Source organism: Staurois parvus, unplaced genomic scaffold (genome assembly GCF_062004578.1).
Source record: "Staurois parvus isolate SC_StPar_1 unplaced genomic scaffold, SC_StPar_1.0 ptg001462l, whole genome shotgun sequence".
Lineage (NCBI taxonomy): Eukaryota > Metazoa > Chordata > Amphibia > Anura > Ranidae > Staurois > Staurois parvus.
In genome coordinates this window covers 1,002,346-1,024,218 of record NW_028319258.1, presented here as the reverse complement: position 1 = coordinate 1,024,218, position 21,873 = coordinate 1,002,346, and the positions used below count along the sequence as shown (strand labels likewise).

The window sequence follows — 21,873 nt, the reverse complement described above, 5'->3', positions numbered from 1 at the left end:
GGTACACCCTCACTGGGGGGCATATAATGGAGGTACACCCTCACTGGGGGGCATATAATGGAGGTACACCCTCACTGGGGGGCATATAAATGCGGTACACCCTCACTGGGGGGCATATAATGGAGGTACACCCTCACTGGGGGGCATATAAATGGGGTACACCCTCACTGGGGGGCATATAATGGGGGTACACCCTCACTGGGGGGCATATAATGGGGGTACACCCTCACTGGGGGGTATATAATGGAGGTACACCTTCACTGGGGGGCATATCATGGAGGTACACCTTCACTGGGGGGCATATAATGGAGGTACACCCTCACTGGGGGGGCATATAATGGAGGTACACCCTCACTGGGGGGTATATAATGGGGGTACACCTTCACTGGGGGGCATATAATGGAGGTACACCCTCACTGGGGGGGCATATAATGGAGGTACACCCTCACTGGGGGGTATATAATGGGGGTACACCCTCACTGGAGGGCATATAATGGAGGTACACCCTCACTGGGGGGTATATAATGGGGGTACACCCTTACTTGGGGGTATATAATGGAGATAACCCTCACTGGGGGGTATACAATAGGGTACACCCTCACCGGTGGGTATATAATGGGGGTACACCCTCACTGGGGGGTATATAATGTAGGCAGGGGCGGACTGACAACTCATGGGGCCCCCGGGCAATAGGGGATCATGGGGCCCCTGTGTCCTTGCCCAAACTCAAAAAAGCCTATGAAAAAGGTACCAGGGGCATCTCATGGGGCCCCCTACTGACCCCGGGCCCTCGGGCAGTGCCCGAGTTTCCAAATGGTCAGTCTGCCCCTGAATGTAGGTACACCCTCACTGGGGGGTATAAAATGGAGGTCCACCCTCACTGGGGGGTATATAATGGGGGTACACCCTCACTGGTGGATATATAATGGGGGTACACCCTCACTGCTGGGTATATAATGGGGGTACACCCTCACTGGTGGGTTTATAATGGAGGTACACCCTCATTGGGGGGTATATAATGGGGGAACACCTTCACTGGGGGGTATATAATGGGGGTACACCCTCACTGGTGGATATATAATGGAGGTACACCTTCACTGGTGGTATATAATGGAGGTACACCCTCACTGGGGGGTATATAATGGGGGTACACCCTCACTGGTGGGTATATAATGGGGGTACACCCTCACTGGTGGGTATATAAAGGGGGTACACCCTCACTGGGGGGTATATAAAGGGGGTAATGCAATATAAGTATTTCTAATACTTGGCGCTGTAGGTCTCCTTCCTGTGTACACACCGCCGTCCCTGGTGATTAGATAAGGACATGTATATGGGAAGGACGTCTTGTATAAACAAATAATGCAGATTTCCAGTATTCACAGATATGAGATCAGGTCAGTCCTTATCAATGTCCGCTCAGTTCTGATTCAGTTGTCCCCGTTTTGAGCTGTGGTCTTCCAGGTGTGCAGCACAGAAGAGTGAGTGAATGCCGGGAGCCGGGTCCAGGGTGGATGAGAGGAGCCGGGTCCAGGGTGGGCGAGGGGAGCCGGGTCCAGGGTGGACGAGAGGAGCCGGGTCCAGGGTGGGCGAGAGGAGCCGGGTCCAGGGTGGACGAGAGGAGCCGGGTCCAGGGTGGGCGAGAGGAGCCGGGTCCAGGGTGGGCGAGAGGAGCCGGGTCCAGGGTGGGCAAGAGGAGCTGGGTCCAAGGTGGGTGAGTAGAGCCAGGTCCAGGGTGGGTTTCTTCTCTCAGGGTGAAGGCCATAGAGTAGAGCATGACTGTTTTTGGGGTGAAGACAGGTTGGTGTATGGAGGGCAAGAGCACCACTTCAGAGTGGACCAAGTAGTACAATGGAAAGTCCACTCATATTGCCCAGATCCTCTCCCTCTACAGATCCCTACTGTTTATAAGTTCTTTACTTACCTCACCCTCGTCTTCCACATCACTGGTTGTGACGTCACCTTCCTTCTGGGAAGTTTCCCGGGGAGCACAGAGCAGGCAAAAACTCATGAAGACTCTCAAGTCCAACAATCTCAAAACGTATGCGGTCCTTTTCCAGTTCCCTGCAAGATCTTCTTCTCATGAGATTTCACCTGCTTTGTGTTCCCCTGGATGGAGCCAGAAAGAGTGTGACACCATCCTTGCCAGGCACTGTGGGCAAAAGACGGGGTGAGGTCAGCGTAAACCTTCACTTTTTTCTTTACAGGTACAATTTTTATCTCCCAATAGTAGGGGGAGGGGTCCCGGACAATGTACTGCATGGGCCACTCTTAGGAGTCCAGAAGTATTCATCTCACCAGATAACAAGCCAACACGTTTCTAGAATATAATGTTCCTTCTTCACCAGGACTGTAAAAAGTATAAACAATGTGCTTAAAAAAAAAAAGATGTGCAAACTAGAGGATATGTCTATCTATGAACAGCAGCAGCAATACATACACAGGGGTTGTGCCGGTTGGTGTTCCCTGTTCTTCCTGTTCCCGGCTTTTTTCACTCTCTTCTTCTTTTTGAAGGCAGCCATGGCGGAGAAGAAACCTGAAGATCCTGCGCAGGGTGGAGAGCCATCCAAACTGGAAGAATCTCACTGCACGTCCACCGCGGCTAAGAACCTCGCCATCCTGAAAGAGCGCTCCTTCGACATTACCTTCGATGTGGGAGATGAATACGAGATCATCGAGACGATCGGCACTGGAGCTTATGGCGTGGTGTCGTCTGCCCGCAGGAAGTGCACCGGTAATGATGTTTTGTCATTTATTTACTTTTCCTCTCCCCCCCCCTTCTCTCTCTCTCTCTCTCTCCTTCTCCCCCTCCTTTCTTCTCTCCTCTTCTCTCTCTCTTTCTCCCCTCTCTTCTCTCTCCCCCTCCCTCCCTCTCCGCCCCTCCCTCTCTCCCCCCCTCTCTCTCTGCCCCCCTCTCTCTCCCCCTCCCTCCCTCTCTCTCCCCCTCCCTCCCTCTCTCTCCCCCTCCCTCCCTCTCTCTCCCCCTCCCTCCCTCTCTCTCCCCCTCCCTCCCTCTCTTCCCCACCCCCTCCCTCTCTTCCCCCCCCTCTTCCCCTCCCTCTCCCCCCCCTCTCTCTTCCCCTCCCTCTCCCCCCCTCTCTCTTCCCCTCCCTCTCCCCCCCTCTCTCTTCCCCTCCCTCTCCCCCCCTCTCTCTTCCCCCCCTCTCTCTTCCCCTCCTCTCTCTTCCCCTCCCTCTCCCCCCCTCTCTCTCTCCCTCCCTCCCTCTCTCCCTCCCTCCCTCCCTCTCTTCCCCTCCCCCCCCTCTCTCCCCCCCTCCCTCTCTCTCCTCTTTTTCTCCCCTCTCTCTTCTCTCTCCCCCTCTCTCTCCCCCTCTCCCCCCCTCTCCCCCCCTCCCTCTCTCCCCCCCTCTCTGCCCCGCCCCCCCGGTTTCAGTTCTTTCAATCATGCAGGCTTAGCATCACATGTGGGCAGTACCTAAGGTGGTCCACATGCCTTCCTAGATGGCCCATTCCTGCAGACGTGACAGGCGTCTTGATATTTGCATAACTCCTCCCAAGAGCCAGCCCACTGCTGGCATCAGGGTTGAGGGTACTTGAGAGGAGTACTGAGACAGGGTGCTGTGATGTGTTCAGGAACCTGTGTACAGCACCATTCCGGTTCCTTCCATGAGCCATGATCTTCCCGCATTGCATAGAGAAGCACAGAGAGCCAGCGGTGACATCATTGGGACTAAAATATAATAAGTCATGAAAAAGGTTTTTATTTGTAAATGTCATTAGCATGTTGATGGTGGGAAGGAGGAGGGGAGGGGGGAAGGGTAAAATATAACCAGAGCAGTCACCTCTTTATAACTAGTCTAGTTTGGCTATATCAGGTTGTCATTTGATAGATAAAGGAAAGATTTGTCAGCCATGAGCCAATCAGCTATCAGAGCTGTAATGTTTCCGCTGCTCTGCAGGTCAGAAGGTTGCCATTAAGAAGATCCCCAACGCCTTCGATGTGGTGACCCACGCCAAGCGCACCTTACGAGAGCTGAAGATTCTGAAACACTTCAAACACGACAACGTCATCGCCATCAAAGACATCCTGAAACCAGCTGTGCCTTACTCCGAATTCAAATCTGTGTAAGAATTATTCATTTCATTCCTGGGGGGGGAATCTCTTTATTCCCAGGTGAAGGGGAATCTATCCATTACTGGGTGGGGGTGTGGGATGATCTCTCCATTGCCGGGTGAGGGGAGGATAGCCGTCTCCATTGCTGGGTGAGGGGAGGATGGCCGTCTCTCCATTGCCGGGTGAGGGGAGGATGGCCGTCTCTCCATTGCCGGGTGAGGGGAGGATGGCCGTCTCTCCATTGCCGGGTGAGGGGAGGATGGCCGTCTCTCCATTGCCGGGTGAGGGGAGGATGGCCGTCTCTCCATTGCCGGGTGAGGGGAGGATGGCCGTCTCTCCATTGCCGGGTGAGGGGAGGATGGCCGTCTCTCCATTGCCGGGTGAGGGGAGGATGGCCGTCTCTCCATTGCCGGGGGAGGGGAGGATGGCCGTCTCTCCATTGCCGGGTGAGGGGAGGATGGCCGTCTCTCCATTGCCGGGTGAGGGGAGGATGGCCGTCTCTCCATTGCCGGGTGAGGGGAGGATGGCCGTCTCTCCATTGCCGGGTGAGGGGAGGATGGCCGTCTCTCCATTGCCGGGTGAGGGGAGGATGGCCGTCTCTCCATTGCCGGGTGAGGGGAGGATGGCCGTCTCTCCATTGCCGGGTGAGGGGAGGATGGCCGTCTCTCCATTGCCGGGTGAGGGGAGGATGGCCGTCTCTCCATTGCCGGGTGAGGGGAGGATGGCCGTCTCTCCATTGCCGGGTGAGGGGAGGATGGCCGTCTCTCCATTGCCGGGTGAGGGGAGGATGGCCGTCTCTCCATTGCCGGGTGAGGGGAGGATGGCCGTCTCTCCATTGCCGGGTGAGGGGAGGATGGCCGTCTCTCCATTGCCGGGTGAGGGGAGGATGGCCGTCTCTCCATTGCCGGTTGAGGGGAGGATGGCCGTCTCTCCATTGTCGGGTGAGGGGAGGATAGCCATCTCTCCATTGCCGCGTGAGGGGAGGATAGCCATCTCTCCATTCCTGGTTGTGTTTGTGTCGGAATAGCGATCTCTCCAATCCTGGGTGAGAGCGGATAGCAGTACTTCCATTCCCTGGTGAGGGAGGATAGCCAACTTTCCATTCCTGGGTGGGGTAATTTGGAGATAGCGATCTTTCCATTATTGGGTGAGGGAGGAATAACAATCTCTCCATTCCTGGGTGTGTGTGTGTGGAGAGGGAAGGGGGATACGGGGGACATAGTGATCTCTCCATTCCTGGGTGGTGATGGGAGGGGGGGGGAATATCAATCTTTCCATTATTGGATAAGGGGAGAATAGCAATCTCTTCATTCCTTGGGGCTAGACATCTCCATTTCTGGGTGGATGGCAGTGCTTCTATCCTCCCCATTAACCACCTTCCTGCATTGGTGGTCAGTGGCAGCGACTCTACGCTGGTGGCCAACAGGTAGTGGACCCTGCCCTGAATGCAGCAGGCCACCCACAGAGATCCAGTAGGCCAGATGCGGCCCGTGGGGGCACCAGGGATGCACAGTGTTCGGACTAAATATATCATAGCGTGTTGGTCTTTTTCAGCTCCGATTTGAAAGCAAGAAACCCACTCTGTCCTATTCTGAAACAGAATACTGCTGGTCAGCTACGGCCAGCTCTGACACAAGACCGTTGCACATTTTCACTGCTCTTACAGCTTGTATTTATTTGTTTTCTGATCTTCAGATATGTATATAGAAAAAGTGCAGCGCTAAAAATATTCGGACAGATTTTTGGTAGCAATGTTCATAAATGGGTAATGAGTCCACAATGTAAGAGCTCAAGGTGATATATTAATCCCACGGTCGTGGTTCGAATAAAACTCGGTGAGGGGCAGGGTATGTATAAAATGCGCACTCACCAGAAGCGCAAAGAAAATGCGCAATGTATCAGCAAAATGGAGGTCTGCCAGGCGGTCCTTTTCAGGAAGCAACTTGAGCCAGCCTAGGGTGGATGGGCATTGTCTAGGTGTCGTCTAATCTGTCCGAATATTTTTAGCGCTGCACTTTTTCTATATACATGTCTCTTGAAAGGTTTATGGTTTCCTTTAATGTGCTTAGCTGCTTTTATGAATATATTGTGAGCACTCACTGAGTTTTTCTATCTTTGTGATCTTCAGATATGTGGTGCTGGATCTCATGGAGAGCGATCTTCACCAGATCATCCACTCCTCTCAGCCCCTGACATTAGAACATGCCCGCTATTTCCTGTACCAGCTGTTGAGGGGTTTAAAATACATTCATTCAGCGAATGTTCTCCACCGTGACCTAAAGCCAAGTAACCTTCTGATCAATGAGAACTGTGAGCTTAAGGTTGGCGACTTTGGCATGGCCAGAGGACTTTGCACCAAGCCGGATGAGTACAAATATTTCATGACAGAGTATGTGGCCACTCGTTGGTACCGTGCCCCGGAGCTCATGCTGTCCCTCCACGAGTACACTCAGGCTATCGACATGTGGTCTGTTGGCTGCATCTTTGCCGAAATGTTGGGCCGCAAACAGCTCTTCCCTGGAAAGAACTATATCCATCAGCTTCAGCTCATCATGACGGTGCTTGGAACACCATCCAGCCACGTGATCCGAGCCATTGGAGCAGAGAGGGTCCGAGCGTACATCCAGAGCTTGCCCTCTCGCCAGCCGGTACCTTGGGCGAACCTGTACCCTCAAGGAGATAGGAAAGCCTTGGATCTGCTCTCCAAAATGTTGAGATTTGACCCGCGTGAGCGGATATCGGTGTGTGAAGCCCTGCGGCACCCTTTTTTATCCAAGTACCATGACCCCGACGATGAGCCAGAATGTGTGCCAGCATTTGACTTCGACTTCGACAAGCAGATCCTGACTAAAGAGCAGATCAAAGAGGCCATCGTGGCGGAGATAGACAGCTTCCACCAGAGGAGAGAGGGCATCCGACGGCAGATCAGCTTTAAACCCGCCCTGAAACCAGCAGATGAAGGTTCCCTGACTGACAGCATCATTAGGTCAGATGACTTTCAGTCACCACCGCTCCCGCCGCCCCCTCAAGGGTTCGACGTGGATATGCCAAGTGCCAATTCTGCCAGGGAAAGAGGCGATTTCCCCATGGAGTCCCCAAGAGTTCCTGTGAAACCAGAAACCATTGACCTGACCTCTCCCTCGGAGGATGGGGAAATTGTGCCATCCATAGAAAGTACGGAGGTGAAAGAGGAGGCCCCCGCAATTAAGACTGATCCTGAGCCAGTGCCAAAGAGAGAGGGCGCTATTTCTGATGACACCAAGGCGGCACTGAAAGCTGCTCTGCTGAAGTCAGCCCTGCGCAACAAATCCAAAGGTGAGCTAAGGCATTTCATGTGTTCATTTTAATCCGCTGTGTGGATGAACCCTCGGAGGCATGTCTGGCCTGCCTCGCTTTGTGCTACATTCAAATGCACAATGCAGTGTTTGTAAACAAAGCCTGTCCACATAAACTGCATTGTGCTTTTGCACATAGAGTACAGGCTTTTGTAAACCGAGCCTGTTCACACAAGCCTCTGCTCCATGTTCAAATGCACAATGCAGTGTTTGTAAACAAAGCCTATCTTCACAAGCATGTACGCTATGTTCAAATGCACAATGCAGTATTTGTAAACAAAGCCCACCCTCACAAGCCTGTACTGTATGATCAAAAGCACATTTCAGTGTTTGTAAACAAAGCCTATCCACACAAGCCTGTACTGTATGATCAAAAGCACAGTGCAGTGTTTGTAAACAAAGCCCATTCACACAAGCCTGTACTCTGTGATCAAAAGCATAATGCAGTGTTTGTAAACAAAGCCTATCCACACAAACCTGTACTGTATGATCAAAAGCACATTGCAGTGTTTGTAAAGAAAGCCTATCCACACAAGCCTGTACTGTATGATCAAAAGCACAATGAAGTGTTTGTAAACAAAGCCCATCCACACAAGCCTGTACTCTGTGATCAAAAGCACATTGCAGTGTTTGTAAACAAAGCCTATCCACACAAGCATGTACTCTATTTCCAAATGCACAATGCAGTGTTTGTAAACAAAGCCTATCCACACAAGCTTGTACTCTGTGATCAAAAGCACAATGCAGTGTTTGTAAACAAAGCCCACCCACACAAGCCTGTACTCTGTGATCAAAAGCACAATGCAGTGTTTGTAAACAAAGCCCACCCACACAAGCCTGTACTCTGTGATCAAAAGCATAATTCAGTGTTTGTAAACAAAGCCTATCCACACAAGCCTGTACTCTATTTCCAAATGCACAATGCAGTGTTTGTAAACAAAGCCTATCCACACAAGCCTGTACTCTGTGATCAAAAGCATAATGCAGTGTTTGTAAACAAAGCCCATCCACACAAGCCTGTACTCTGTGATCAAAAGCACATTGCAGTGTTTGTAAACAAAGCCTATCCACACAAGCCTGTACTGTATGATCAAAAGCACAATGCAGTGTTTGTAAACAAAGCCCAAGCCAATACTCCAATCCTAATATTGTTTTAAAGCAAACCTTTAATGTACAAATACAGAAGTTTCCATTTGAAAGTGTTTCAATTCACCTGAAGCAGCTTTATCTGCTGTTGCATGCCAGCCATTCTAAAGAGTCAATTATCCAGGTAGGGTCAGAGCCTGCCTGCCGTCTCCCGTGTATTCCTGTAGGATAATGAGACAGCCCAGGATTGTCATGGACAAGTACGAGTTTGGAGGGGGGAGGAAGGAATGGGCAAACTCTGACATTACCTTGAAGGTCAGCCCAGCATTCGGGAATGTAGGAAGCTGTACAACAATTTTGGACCCACTAGGATCCCTCGTCAGGTACAATAAGAATGAAACGTATCAGAAAAGGCATTTCTGTCATTTTTTTTCTGAAAATTGCAGTTTGAAATATCATGCAACATAAAACAAAAATTGCAACAACCACCATTTTATTCTTCAGGACCTCTGCTTTTCAAAAATGTATAATGTTAGTGGACATTATTTGCACATAAGCACCAAGGAACAGGAGTGCTTTAATTTTTTTTTTACACTTTTTAATTTTTTTTTTTTATATTAAACTTTATTGATATCATAAGAGATGAACAGCATCCCTTGTGATAACTAGGGCAGTGACAGGTACTCTTTATTACGAGATCAGGGGGTCTATCCTCAATCCCTTCTCCTCCAGCAGCTACCCTGGCCTTACCGGCCAGATAAATGCAGAACTGAAACCAGAAGTGACAAAATCCTTGACGCATCAGACTTCTTTTGTGACACGGGAGAGGGAGGAACAGGTGTTCTTCCCTTTCCTCTGTGTGCAGCTGACCTGACTGCTTACAGAGGTCCTGGGCTCCCCAGTGGTGCGGGAGAACCTAGGAATGGCGGAAGGGCCTTATGAAACCTGTAAAAGTGATTGGGCAGCTATATAGCTGCTTGGATTACTTTTACTGGAAAGTTGGTCGCTGGTTGAAAAAGATGTTACCAGGATCATGGCTGCAGCAGTGCTCCTGCTATAACGGCTTTCTTCCGAGGTTGTGTGTGTATATGTATGTATGTGTGTGTGTGTATATATATATATATATAGGCTCTGGGCTGGAAGTGGTTAATAAACGTTTGGACATTATCTTGAAGATCCACGGTGTTCTGGCGGTATATGCTTTGCCCCCATTGAAGGGTACAATTTATTGAAACGGGCAGTCAAGGGGGGTACGCAAGTGAAAAAAGATTGGGAGCGACTGTGTTGGAGTGAAAGGAGTGCTGGGAATTTGTAGCTGGGATTACTTGGGGGAAGATGTGAGGTTTAGCGTCTCCCCTCTTACCAACCGGGGCAATGCACAGTACAGCCTCCCCGCACCCTGCTTGTGAGCGCTCCCTGGGAGCGTGCAGCACTGAGACCCGGTGCCCGCTGTGTCCTCCAGACACAGTGGAACACGGATCGCCGTACGGGACCTCTATGTGAGATCCCGATCATGTGATCACTGATTGGCCAATCAGTGATCACATGAATAGTAGTAAGCAAGATGTCACTTCTGACATCATTGCTTACTACGTGTGAAATCTGTGAATGATCACAGAGGTCACATGGTACAGGGCTATTCACAACAGCCTTGTACCATGTGACAAGCTGTGACCAATCACAGCTCAGACAGTAGTTGTCAATGGCTGCAAGAATGCAGCCAGAGAGGAGAAATGATTGCTTTTACACCCATAATCAGTGTAAAAAAAAAAAAAAAAATCTTCATCACCCCCCACAAGTAGTAGAGTGTCACCATGGTGACGCTGTACTGCTAGGGTGACAGTATGTAAAAAAAACCCCCCATAAATAATAATTAAAAAAAAATAAAATAAAAATGTTTAAAAATTATAATTTTTGGTTATAAACTAGTTTGGGTTATTTTTTTTTACTGAAAAGATAACAGAATAAATTTTGGCAAAGATTTATGATGAAATATTATTTATTTGCAAAATTTTGTAACAGAAACACTTTTTTTCAAAATTTTTGGACTTTTTCATTTACATAGCAAAAAAATAAAAATCCCAGCGGTGAATAAATACCACCAAAATAAAGCTTTATCTATCTCAAAAAAATGCTAAAAAATTCATATGGGTACAGTGTTGCAAGTGTCTGGACCTGAAGTGGTTAAAGCTGAATTCCAGGAATTCAGCTCCTTTGTAAAGAGTGAAGGCACATTATGGGTTAAGTCCAGCGAGGTGCATGACACCTCCTGGACTTATCTATATTTATATCTGACAGATTTATAGAATTCCCAGAAGACGGCTAACACTGTAGTTCCAGGAGCCTGATGCTGATCCTTCTGAGCTCTGCCTCTTGAACAGGAGAATAGCTGCAGCTGTTATGCCCACCCCTCCCCTCTTCCTGCCCAATCACAGAAGCCTAGGTATTATGAGAACACATTGACAAAATACAAAGCCTTCTGTGAATGGGCAGCAGAGGAGAGGGACGGGCATAGCTGCTGTGTGTGATTCTCTCTTCGGGGCACCAAACCGATCAAATGTAAGTAGGAGAAGTAAGTCCAGGAGATGTCATGCAGCTCCTTGGACTTAACTCATAGTGAGCCTTCACTTTGCACAAAGTGGCTGAATTCCATGGCACTAATTTGCAGGAACCAAAACAAAAGCTGAAAACTAGATTGTTTTGAAGAGAATTCTGCATGGTTTATATGCAGATTGCTCATAACTGACTATATTTCCGATTATGTTGCTTGCCTGTAGACCCGCTTTACAAACAATGGCAAACCTGGGCATGCTTTATTGTGCATTAAAACACCTACAGTGGGGATCGAAAGTTTGGGCACCCCAGCTAAAAATTTGTATTAATGTGCATAAAGAAGCCAAGGAAAGATGGAAAAATCTCCAAAAGGCATCAAATTACAGATTAGACATTCTTATAATATGTCAACAAAAGTTAGATTTTATTTCCATCATTTACACTTTCAAAATAACCGAAAACAAAAAAATGGCCTCTGCAAAAGTTTGGGCCCCCTGCAGAGTTAATATCTTGTACTGCCCCCTTTGGCAAGTATCACAGCTTGTAAACGCTTTTTGTAGCCAGCCAAGAGTCTTTCAATTCCTGTTTGAGGTATCTTTGGCCATTCTTCCTTACAAACGTCTTCCAGTTCTTTGAGATTTCTGGGCTGTCTGTCGCACGGCTCTTTTAAGGTCTATCCATAGATTTTCAATGATGTTGAGGTCAGGAGATTGTGAAGGCCATGGCAAAACCTTCAGTTTACGTCTCTTGATGTAATCCCCCCTGGATTTCGAGGTGTGTTTAGGATCATTATCCATTTGGAGAAGCCATCCTCTCTTTAACTTCAGCTTTTTCATAGATGGCATCAAGTTACCATCCAAAATTTGCTGAAATTTTATTGAATCCATTTTTCCTTCTACTCGTGAGATGTTCCCTGTGCCACTGGCTGCAACACAACCCCAAAGCATGATTGATCCAACCCCATGCTTAACAGTTGGACAGAGGTTCTTTTCATTAAATACTGTGCCCCTTCTTCTCCAAACGTACCTTTGCTCATTCCGGCCAAAAAGTTCAATTTTAACCTCATCGGTCCACAGAACTTGTTTCCAAAATGCATCAGGCTTGTCTATATGTTCATTTGCAAAGTTCAAACGATGATTTTTGTGGTGAGGACGTAGAAGAGGTTTTCTTCTGATGACTCTTCCATGAAGACCATATTTGTACAAGTATCTCTTTATAGTGGAATAGTGACCACAACTCCAGTGTCTGCCAGATCTTTCTGGAGGGATCGTGCAGTCAAACGTGGGTTTTGAATTGTTTTTCTCACAAACCTGCGAGCTGTTCTGTCTGATATTTTTCTTGGTCTTCCAGATCTTGCTTTAACTTCCACTGTTCCTGATGACTGCCATTTCTTAATTACATTCCGAACAGAGGATATTGACATCTGAAAACGCTTTGCTATCTTCTTATAGCCTTCTCCAGCTTTGTGAGCGTCAACTATTTTCAGTTTCAGTTTTCTAGACAACTGCTTAGAAGAACCCATGGTGCTGATTGTTGGGGCAAGGTCAGATGAGTCTGGGCATTTAAAACCTTTGAGATTGACATCACCTGGTCTGCCCAGACGATGATTGAGAACAATCCATGACACTGGCAGCTTTGCAAAGGGGGCAGTGCATGCTATAAATTCTGCAGGGTGCCCAAACTTTTGCAGACGCCATTTTATTGTTTTCTGTTATTTTCAAAGTGTAAATGATGGATATAAAATCTAACTTTTGTTGACATATTATAAGAATGTCTAATCTGCAATTTGATGCCTTTTGGAGATTTTTCCATCTTTCCTTGGCTTCTTTATGCACATTAATACAAATTTTTAGCTGGGGTGCCCAAACTTTCGATCCCCACTGTAGGTGTGATTTGGACCCTGCTGTGGTGAAGGGGCCTTGAAGGTGAGCCATTGCATGCTGCAGCTTTTCACAGAGACAGGAAAGAGATAAAACTTGGGTGACGCCTTGCTTGCTGGAAGCACCCCAGTGATAAGGGGGGCACACGCCCCAACTCCTTGTCTTTACCCAGATAATAAAAGCATCTGTTGTCCTTAATTCTTGTGCTCCTGTCTTCTGTCTTGTAGATGCCCCCAGTTCCATTCCTGAGACCCCTGAAATAAAGAAACCAATAACGGCACAGGAGCGACAGCGTGAAAGGGAGGAAAAGAGGAGGCGGCGGCAGGAGCGTGCCCGGGAGAAGGAGAAGAAGCAGAAAGAGAAGGAACGCCGCGAAAAATCGGAGGGATTCAGTGGGTTGATTTTGAGTGAAAACGACAAGAATCTTCTGGAACGGTGGACACGGATGATTGACCAGACACAGCTGCAGCCACAGCCGCTTCCCCAGCCGGCCCCGCCTCCTATAAACCCAACCGTGCCAAAACCAGCTCCATGTCCAGACATGAGTACCATGACTCTGCCCCTTCCCCAACAGACGGCGTTTGGCATGGCCAATATTAATCCAGTTCCTGAGGTCCGATGCCAGCAGAATGGTACCATCTCGGCACCCGCTGTCCCGCCAAATATCCAGTTCATTCCAAGGTGCCTGAACCCCTGCCCTGTGCCCAACCTGCTCCATTATGTGCCACCCACCCCGGCAGCCTTCCAGATTGCCCCTGTGGTGCTGGCTCCCCAAGTGAAGCCGGTGGCTCCTCCAATCGCCAGCCAGCTTCCCCAAGATGTCAAGTTTATTCCCAGTGGGCAAGCTCTTCCTGGGTCTTTCCCTGCACATGCCAGGATTAACCCAACGTGGAGCAGAGGGGGGCATCAGGAAAGCTGGCCAGCGACCGACATCGGAGATGGGAAGCGGAACTCTGTCACTGTGGATCCTGCGCTCTTTCTACGCAACCCCACCGACATTGAGCAACCGACACAAGTCCCTGGAATAACGTTCGCTGGTGGGGTGGATTGCCGTGTTCAAGAAGAGCCCAAGCCTCAAGACCTGACACCTCTCCGACCCACCACCTTCAACACAGCTGACCCCTCAACCTCCATCTCTCCAGATATCAACCTGGTGACCCAACAGTTCTCAAAGTCTCAGGTAGGAACGTCAATCACTGCAGTTTGTAGCTCACTATACCTAAACCCAAGAATAAAGAGGTCATATATTGCGATCTACCAGGCTTTGAATGTGGTGGTCGCATTTGTTTTCCTTTTATAGGGTAAGTACATTTTCTGCAGGTAGAGAAAATACTGGTTGATCCTGTAGAAATCCAGTGTCTTTGTAAAGCTGGCCATACATGGATCGAAATTCGTCCGGTGCAGCAGGGACCAGCTGAACTTCGATCCATGTATGGGGACATCAGTAGATCGACTTCTGTACAACCAACCTGTTGGATCAATGCTGTCCGATCAGCACCACAGGCTATAGCCATCAGCACTGATCATTGTGTTCTGCATTCAAGAGAGCAGCCTAGGTTGACAATGCTGCTCCTCCGTTGTTGCAGTACAGTGCCAGGAGGGCACTGCAAAGGTGCACTAACCGCTTGGCCACCGCCCTATAGTAGAACTACTGCTACAGGGCGGCAGGGCTGTGCAAAATCACGTGTATATATATATATATATATATATACGTGATTTTCATTTCCATGCCGCCATTGGCAGCTAGGGATGTCAGTCACCGGCTGGAGATTCCCCGCCGGCACCTGGTGATCACCTAGTAAAGTAAAGCTGACAGGAGAGAGACTCTCCTGGCAACAAGGACATGCTGCTTTGTATTTCTCTGCCCAGCAGAGAAATACAAAGCAGCATGTCTCCGTTGTAAAACAGCACACATAGTAAAACACACTGAGCACACAGTTAGCCCTTTGATGGCCCCAGATGTTAACCCCTTGCTGCCCGGTGTCATTAGTACAGTATCAGTGCTTTTTATTGGCATTGATCACTGTATTAGTGTCACTGGAGATGTCAGTGGCAGTTAGTTCCCACCCAGTGTCAGAATGCCCGCCGCAGTCCCGCTGGTCGCTGATCGCCGCCATTACTAGTATTAATAAAAATAAAAAAATCCAGTATATTGCCATTTGTAGACGCTATGACTTTCACGTAAACCAATTAATTTACACGTATTGGGATTTTTTTTTTCTAGCACAGACACGGAGCAGAATACATTTTGGCCTAAAATTATGATGAAATTTAATTTTTTTTTAAATTTTTATTGGATATGTTTTATAGCAAAAAGTCAAAAATAGCGTGTTTTTTTTTTTTCAAAATTGTCGGTATTTGATTATAGCGCAAAAAAAAAAGAAAATGCAGAGGTGACCAATACCACCAAAAAGTGGGAAAAGAGGACACAAATTTAATTTCTGTACAGTGTTGCATGACCGTGCAATTGTCAGTTACGCAGCTCTGTATCGCAAAAAATGGCCTGGTCAGGAAGGGGGGTAAATCTGGAGGGCGAGGGGTTAAAGTTCAGCTTTAAATGAACCCTTTATCTGCCACCACTGTATGTCATAGAGCGGTGGCAGTGGGGAATGTTTTACGCACTCTCCACAAGGCGACTGTCGGCTTTCTCTGACCCCGGGAACATTTTGCCATAGTCCGCTATTTCCAAAAAATGTGATAAATGCACCCTGAATGAAAAAAACGATAAATGTGCATTTGTAGAATTTTGCATTCAGGACATTGCAATTGCAATCAGTATGTCGTGGGTGCCGTGCACAGACTCGGCATTGTTTATCCTCAGCCTCAGGTCCATACGAAGGAACAGACCTTCTGTTATGGGACTGTAGGAAGTTCAGTGATATCACCGCATTTGTTTCCGCACAAGTCCATCTACAGTGGAGGATGGGACTTGTAGTCCCGGATCCTGGGGCAGTTTGAAGGTGGGGGAAGGGGTTGGGGAATGCAACAGTGTTTTCTGACACCCCCTAAATAAGGGTGTAACCTGAATATGGTCCCGAAAGTGGATTGGACTTTAATTGCTTCAAAATGTGAGACCTTTGAGACTCCGTAGGGTACAGGTCGTCCTTCAAAAATGGTGTTTAGGCAGAAATCTGTAGACTTTTACCCTATGGCATTGTATATTGAGTCAATGGTTTTCCAGTCTGTAATGAAGAACTTGCCTTATCCCATTTTTCTGTTAATTTTAACTCATTCTTTTCTATGGCTTTTCCCTGCACACTCCTAGGTAGAGGATGTCCTGCCCCCAGTCTTCTCTGTCACACCAAAAGGAAGTGGTGCTGGGTATGGGTTGGGTTTTGATCTCGAGGAGTTCCTAAACCAGTCCTTCGATATGGCGTCAGAGAGCCGCGAAAGGTAAGAGGGTTATTCAAGGCTCGGTATTGTTCAACAGATTCACCTTCATCAGGGCTTGGTACTGTTCAATGGGTCCCCCTTCAGCAAGGCTTGATACAGTCTAAAGGATCCTTTTTCATTGGGACATGGTATGCTTCAAAGGATTCTCCTTCTTAAGGGCTTAGTACGGTTCAAAAGATCCTCCTTCATCAAGGCTTGGTACATTTCACAAGGTCACCCTTCATCAGGGCTTGGTACTGTTCATTGGGTCACCGTTCATAAGGACTTGGTATTGTTCAATGGGTTCTCCCTTCATCAGGGGTTGGTATGATTCAAAGATTCCCCCTTGTTCAGGGTTTGTTACGTCTTGAAGGGTCCCCCTTCATCAGGGTTTGTTACAGTTCAAAGTCTTCCTTCATCAGGGCTTGGTATGGTTCCAAGGGTCCTTCTTCAGGGCTTGGTATGGTTCAAAGGATACTTCTTCATGAGGGCTTAGTATGCTTCAAAGGGTCCTCCTATATCAGGGCTTAGTACAGTTTAAAGGGTCTTCTTTCTATAGGGCTTGGTTCAAAGGGTCCTCCTTCTAAAGGTCTTGGTTTGGTTCAAAGGGTCCTCCTTCTAAGGGCTTGGTATGGTTCAAAGGGTCCTCCTTCTAAAGGGCTTGGTATGCTTCAAAGGGTCCTCCTATATCAGGGCTTTGTACAGTTCAAAGGGTCTTCTTTCTATAGGGCTTGGTATGGTTCAAAGGGTTCTCCTTCATCAGGGCTTAGTACATTTCAAAGGGTCCTCCTTCATCAGGACTTGGTATGATTCAAAGGTTCCCCCTTGTTCAGGGCTTGTTATGGCTTGTGGCTTGAAGGGTTCCCCTTCATCAGGGTTTGGTATGGTTCCGAGGGTCCTTCTTCAGGGCTTAGTGTGGTTCAGAGAGTCCCCCTTCATCAGGGCTTGGTACATTTCAAAAGGTCCCACTTCGATAGGACTTGATAGGGTTCACAATTTCCCCTTTCTTCAACAGTTGGTAGTGATCAGTGGGCATAAGGTCCTGGTACTGTCCAATGGGTTCCTCTTCAATAGGGTTTGGTAAGAGTCAAAGGATTCCACTTCTTTAGGGCTTTTTATAGCTTGAAGGGTCCTCCTGTACTGGTCAGTGGGTCCCCATTTAGCAGGGTGTGGTACTGTTCAGTGGGTCCCCATTCAGCAGGGTGTGGTACTGTTCAGTGGGTCCCCATTCAGCAGAGTTAGGCACTATATGAATCCCTCTTTATCAGGACTGTTGAACGATGTGTAATAGACTGAGAACATTGGAGGGGTCCCGAGTTGAGGGGGGTGTGATCATTCCAGATGCCAATTAAAGCGACTTTCTTACCCTCTTCTGCCCATCCAAACCAACATAAAAAGTTTTGGCTGCAATTGTAGTTTAGTGTAGCTCCTCGTATTGGTGTGTTGATATGTCCCAGACCGTGTTCCTGGGTTTAGCGTGTCATCATATGTGTGCAGACCTACAGTCCATCCATTCCATACACACATCCGTCATATCAGAATTTTCATTATGACATGTCCGGGATTTGCAGATCTGTTCCTTGACGCAGCATCTCTGTCTCTTTCAGTCTGGTAGACTCCGCCCCTCTTTCTGCATCTCTCTTAGCCGATTGGCTGGAAGTTCATCGCATGAATCCCGCAGACCTGACCGCACTCCAGGAGGACCTGCAGCTGGGATCTCCCATGATCCTCTCCGACATCCCCGACCTCCAAGACGGCTGAGGACACGCAGGATGGGGACGAAGGTCTCTGTGCAGGGACAGGGCCTTGGCTTCTCCTGTGTGTCTGTAATGAGACCTGTCTGCTCTGCCTCTAGCAACCAATCAGATCTATGAATATTGAACATAGGGGGATTCAAAGTGGTTGTAAACCCTTACTCAGTTTTATATACCCAGTGAAGCGACTTGCCTCAGGTGATACACAGAGATGAAACAAATCCTCCCACATAAGTTGTACCTGTTTATCTGAAGCATTCTCTTCTCTACATCTGTGTAGAATTTATAAATCTTGTCTGAGAGTTCAGAAAAAAGGGGGGAGAGAGCTGAAATTACACATTGAGGAGAGCTGATTGGAGGGAAGAGACACCCCCTTCTCACAACTCACAGTAACAGAGCTGAAGCTGTCAATCTGATGGAGCTCCCTCCCCTGTCACCATTTTTCTCTTGGTGTCGGGAAAACTTGTCAGAAGTGATTCATGTTGTTAGCAGAGGAGTGAAGCAGCAGACAGAAATTACATTTAGTGCTCTGTATTGAGACAAGTACACACTATAGAGGGATGTGCTTTGTTCATATTTCATGTCTGAGGTTTACAATCGATTTAAAGGGCACTTTGCAGTTATTAAAGGGATAGTAAAGTCCTTTCTTTAACTTGTACAGTGAATATCTCCTAATTAAAAGCTTTAGGAGATATTCACACTACATGCAGCCGCTGACTGGCGTATGCGCTCTGTAGGGACGGTATGCCTATGCCTCCCCTTCACAGGTCCGTCCGCTGACGAAACTCCCGATCCATGTGCGGGATGATGTCATCACGGCTCGGCCAGTCATAAAGCTGGAGAACATGAGCCCGGAAGGAAGAGCAGGTGAAGATAGAAGCCTTGTCAGCAGTGACAGGTAAGTACTAATAATGTGCTAGTATGCAATGCTACATGCGATGCTACATGTGCTGCTACATGCGCTGCTACATGCGATACATACTTGCATATTATGCCAATGTGCAGGTTTAAAAAAAAAAAAAAAAGACGCGGTTTACGACGCTGTATAATCTGTGATTGCTAAAGACTAGAAGGAACAGGTCATGGAAGCCCATCAGAACTCCCTCAACTTCATTTCTCTGGAGCACCTCCAGTCAGCTCTGTGTCCCCTTATTGGTCATCATCACACTGGTGACACCACCCTGAGCCCTTCCCTCCTGTAAGGTCACCTAGGTACTTCTTACATCCAAGGACGGACTGACAACACATGGGGCCCCCAGGCAATAGGGGATCATGGGGCCCCTGTGTCCTTGCCCAAACTCAAAAAAGCCTATGAAAAAGGTACCAGGGGCATCTCATGGGGCCCCCTACTGACCCCGGGCCCTCGGGCAGTGCCCGAGTTTCCAAATGGTCAGTCCGCCCCTGGGCTGAAGTGAAAAATTTAATTGCATGGATATATATAATTATAAGAGGAGATTTTCTGGGAATTGTGGTTTGATTGGTTACTTTGAGCAACACTGACAGTTCTTATTTCAGACACTCTTGATAGGAGAGGGCCCGGTCGTCTCCAGGAGCCAGATCTGGATTGTTAGAGGTCTATGCTTGTGTACAGACTTTTATTTTTGCATGGAATGGCAATAGAGGATGAAATATGACGGGGAGCAGGAGTGCACCCTTGTGTGTGATTTGTGTCGGCAGGACATCCGCTCTTCTTCTGCCGCACCAGATCCAGGAGCTGCAGCACCGCGCACCGCTCTCTGTGTGTGCGCACCAATCATGGCATTACCGCTCACACCAGTGACCCCGCACCTTTGTGGGTTTATCTGCTCTTGGAACACGCATGAGTACCTGTCATTCACACACACTGGACATGGAAGGTGTCAGGAAGGCACGGTCAGAGTCACCACAAACTTATCAGATGCAGCTGAAGGCCCTGAAGAGGAAGAGAAGTACAAAGTTGACCACTGCTTCATACTACTTTTATCATGTATGAGTGACAGGTCCCCTTCGATATCCTATGACCAAGGTGCGCTGAACCTCCTGGCACACCAGCGAACTTGGAGAAAAGCTTTTCCTAACTTCTCCATGTGCCTATAATGCTGTATATGCATTCAAGTTGGAGGAACTGATCCACCCAGCTGGAAACCTTGGAGGTCTTTTTATGAAAAGCATTCGCACATCTGTGGTGAATAATCTCTTCAATGTGTCCAATATGTGCATTTCCTGTGAGCATCAGCTCCAACTAGTGGCCATGATGCTGTATTTTCTTGAACTACCACAACCTGAAGTACTGCATTATGAACACTAGATGGAGCTGACCGTCATAGAAAATACGCAGATACATTACATGGATTATTTGCAATGACTGCGCAAACACTCAGGTGTTCGGGTTTTTTTTTTGTTTTGTTTTTAGGGTGAATTCACTTTGTCAGCTCTCCGTTGTCAGCTGCAGTAGGGGGCAGTGTGGTGCACGATTCAGCACATCACATGGCTCCTTTTTTTTTTTTTTTTTTTTTTTTTTTGTTTGTTTGTTTTGTAGAGACCTTTATTTTATGTGTACAAAACTTACACTGTGTGGGGTGACCGTAACTCATCTGTCACCACACATAGTGTGAATTGGCCCTTAATAAATAGACCCCATAGTGTCAACAGCTGGGACGCCTATGGAAGTACCTAAGGTGGAAGGAACTCCTTATCTGGATCTGCAAGGCCACATGACAGAGAACTGTATACTACAGACACATGCAGTGCAGTAAAATTGTGGCTCAGCTGCCTATTTTTACTAGCCGCAAGTGTAAACCAGGACTCGAAATACAGTGGTGCTCCTGTTTCTGACACTGCAATGTCTCCAGTTATTGTTAATAAAATTTATATTTATTTATCTTGTGGAGTTTTTTGTGAAATTATTATTTTTTTTTTTTTTGTTTGTCTGTTTCTTACAGGAATTATCCCACAAATGTATATTAAATCAAAGAAATGTATATTGTAAATACAATGAACAATTCAACCAGCTTATATGTTAAGTTCAGATTTTTTTTTTTTTGAAGCCTCGCTTCCAACACAGCCGTGGCCCCTACAATGTCTTGCACCAGAATTAGAAATGTGGACCTCTTGGTGGACCTTCGATCTTTAGTCAGTTGCTCTGACACTGAGATACATCCCCACCCACACTTTTCATTTTTTACTTTTATTCTTTCTTTTTCTTTAATAACACTCTACTTTCAAAGACTGCTCCAAAATTGGAGGTTGTGACCTTTTGTTCCAGACACAAACATGACCAATGTCTTCCAGTAGACACCTCTTGATCTGCAAATGGTCCACCACTGGGCTATTCCATACACTTTTTCCTTTTTCTGTGATAACATTCATACTTCAAATACATTTGCAGGCTGAGGTTTGAATGTCATAGGTTATGTCATGGTCAGGGCCACCATCGGGAGGGGGACAGCCTATACACATGTAGGGGGTGCAGGCCCCAACCAGGCCCATCATTAACGAGGGGCGGCTGCTGTTGGAGTGGGCCTGCCATGATGCAGAGGGTGGAGTGGTGGGAGGATCCCAAGTGTGTGCAGGGAGCGGTTTGGGCCTGCGGTCAGACAGACAATGGCAGTGTGCGCCGGGCTGTGCAGTGTTGGTCAGGCCAGGGGGTGCTGGCAGGGGGCCCCGTGGGGAGGAGGAAGACGAGGAGATCATGGTGGAGGAACCCCCCACTCTGCGTTGCAGCTGCTGCTGTTATTCTGGTGGAGATGGGACACAGGCTCAGCTACCCCTCTTGGCACCAGGTCCTCTCCACTGACACCATCTGGAGGAGCCAGACAGGTGACATCTGGGAGGACTGG

At 47.9% G+C, this 21,873-nt stretch overlaps 1 protein-coding gene across 1 annotated transcript; it reads left to right on the top strand.

The window, feature by feature from the left end:
* The first annotated feature begins 2,519 nt into the window (after positions 1 to 2,519).
* LOC149435848 (mitogen-activated protein kinase 7-like) lies at positions 2,520 to 20,915 on the top strand. The gene is made up of 6 exons (XM_089662388.1): positions 2,520 to 2,734; positions 3,921 to 4,086; positions 6,204 to 7,390; positions 13,157 to 14,109; positions 16,195 to 16,322; positions 17,909 to 20,915. Exons 1-6 carry the CDS (start codon positions 2,521 to 2,523, stop codon positions 18,060 to 18,062), a joined length of 2,802 nt encoding a protein of 933 aa, XP_089518514.1. The 5' UTR covers position 2,520; the 3' UTR covers positions 18,063 to 20,915.
* Positions 20,916 to 21,873: the final 958 nt, after the last annotated feature.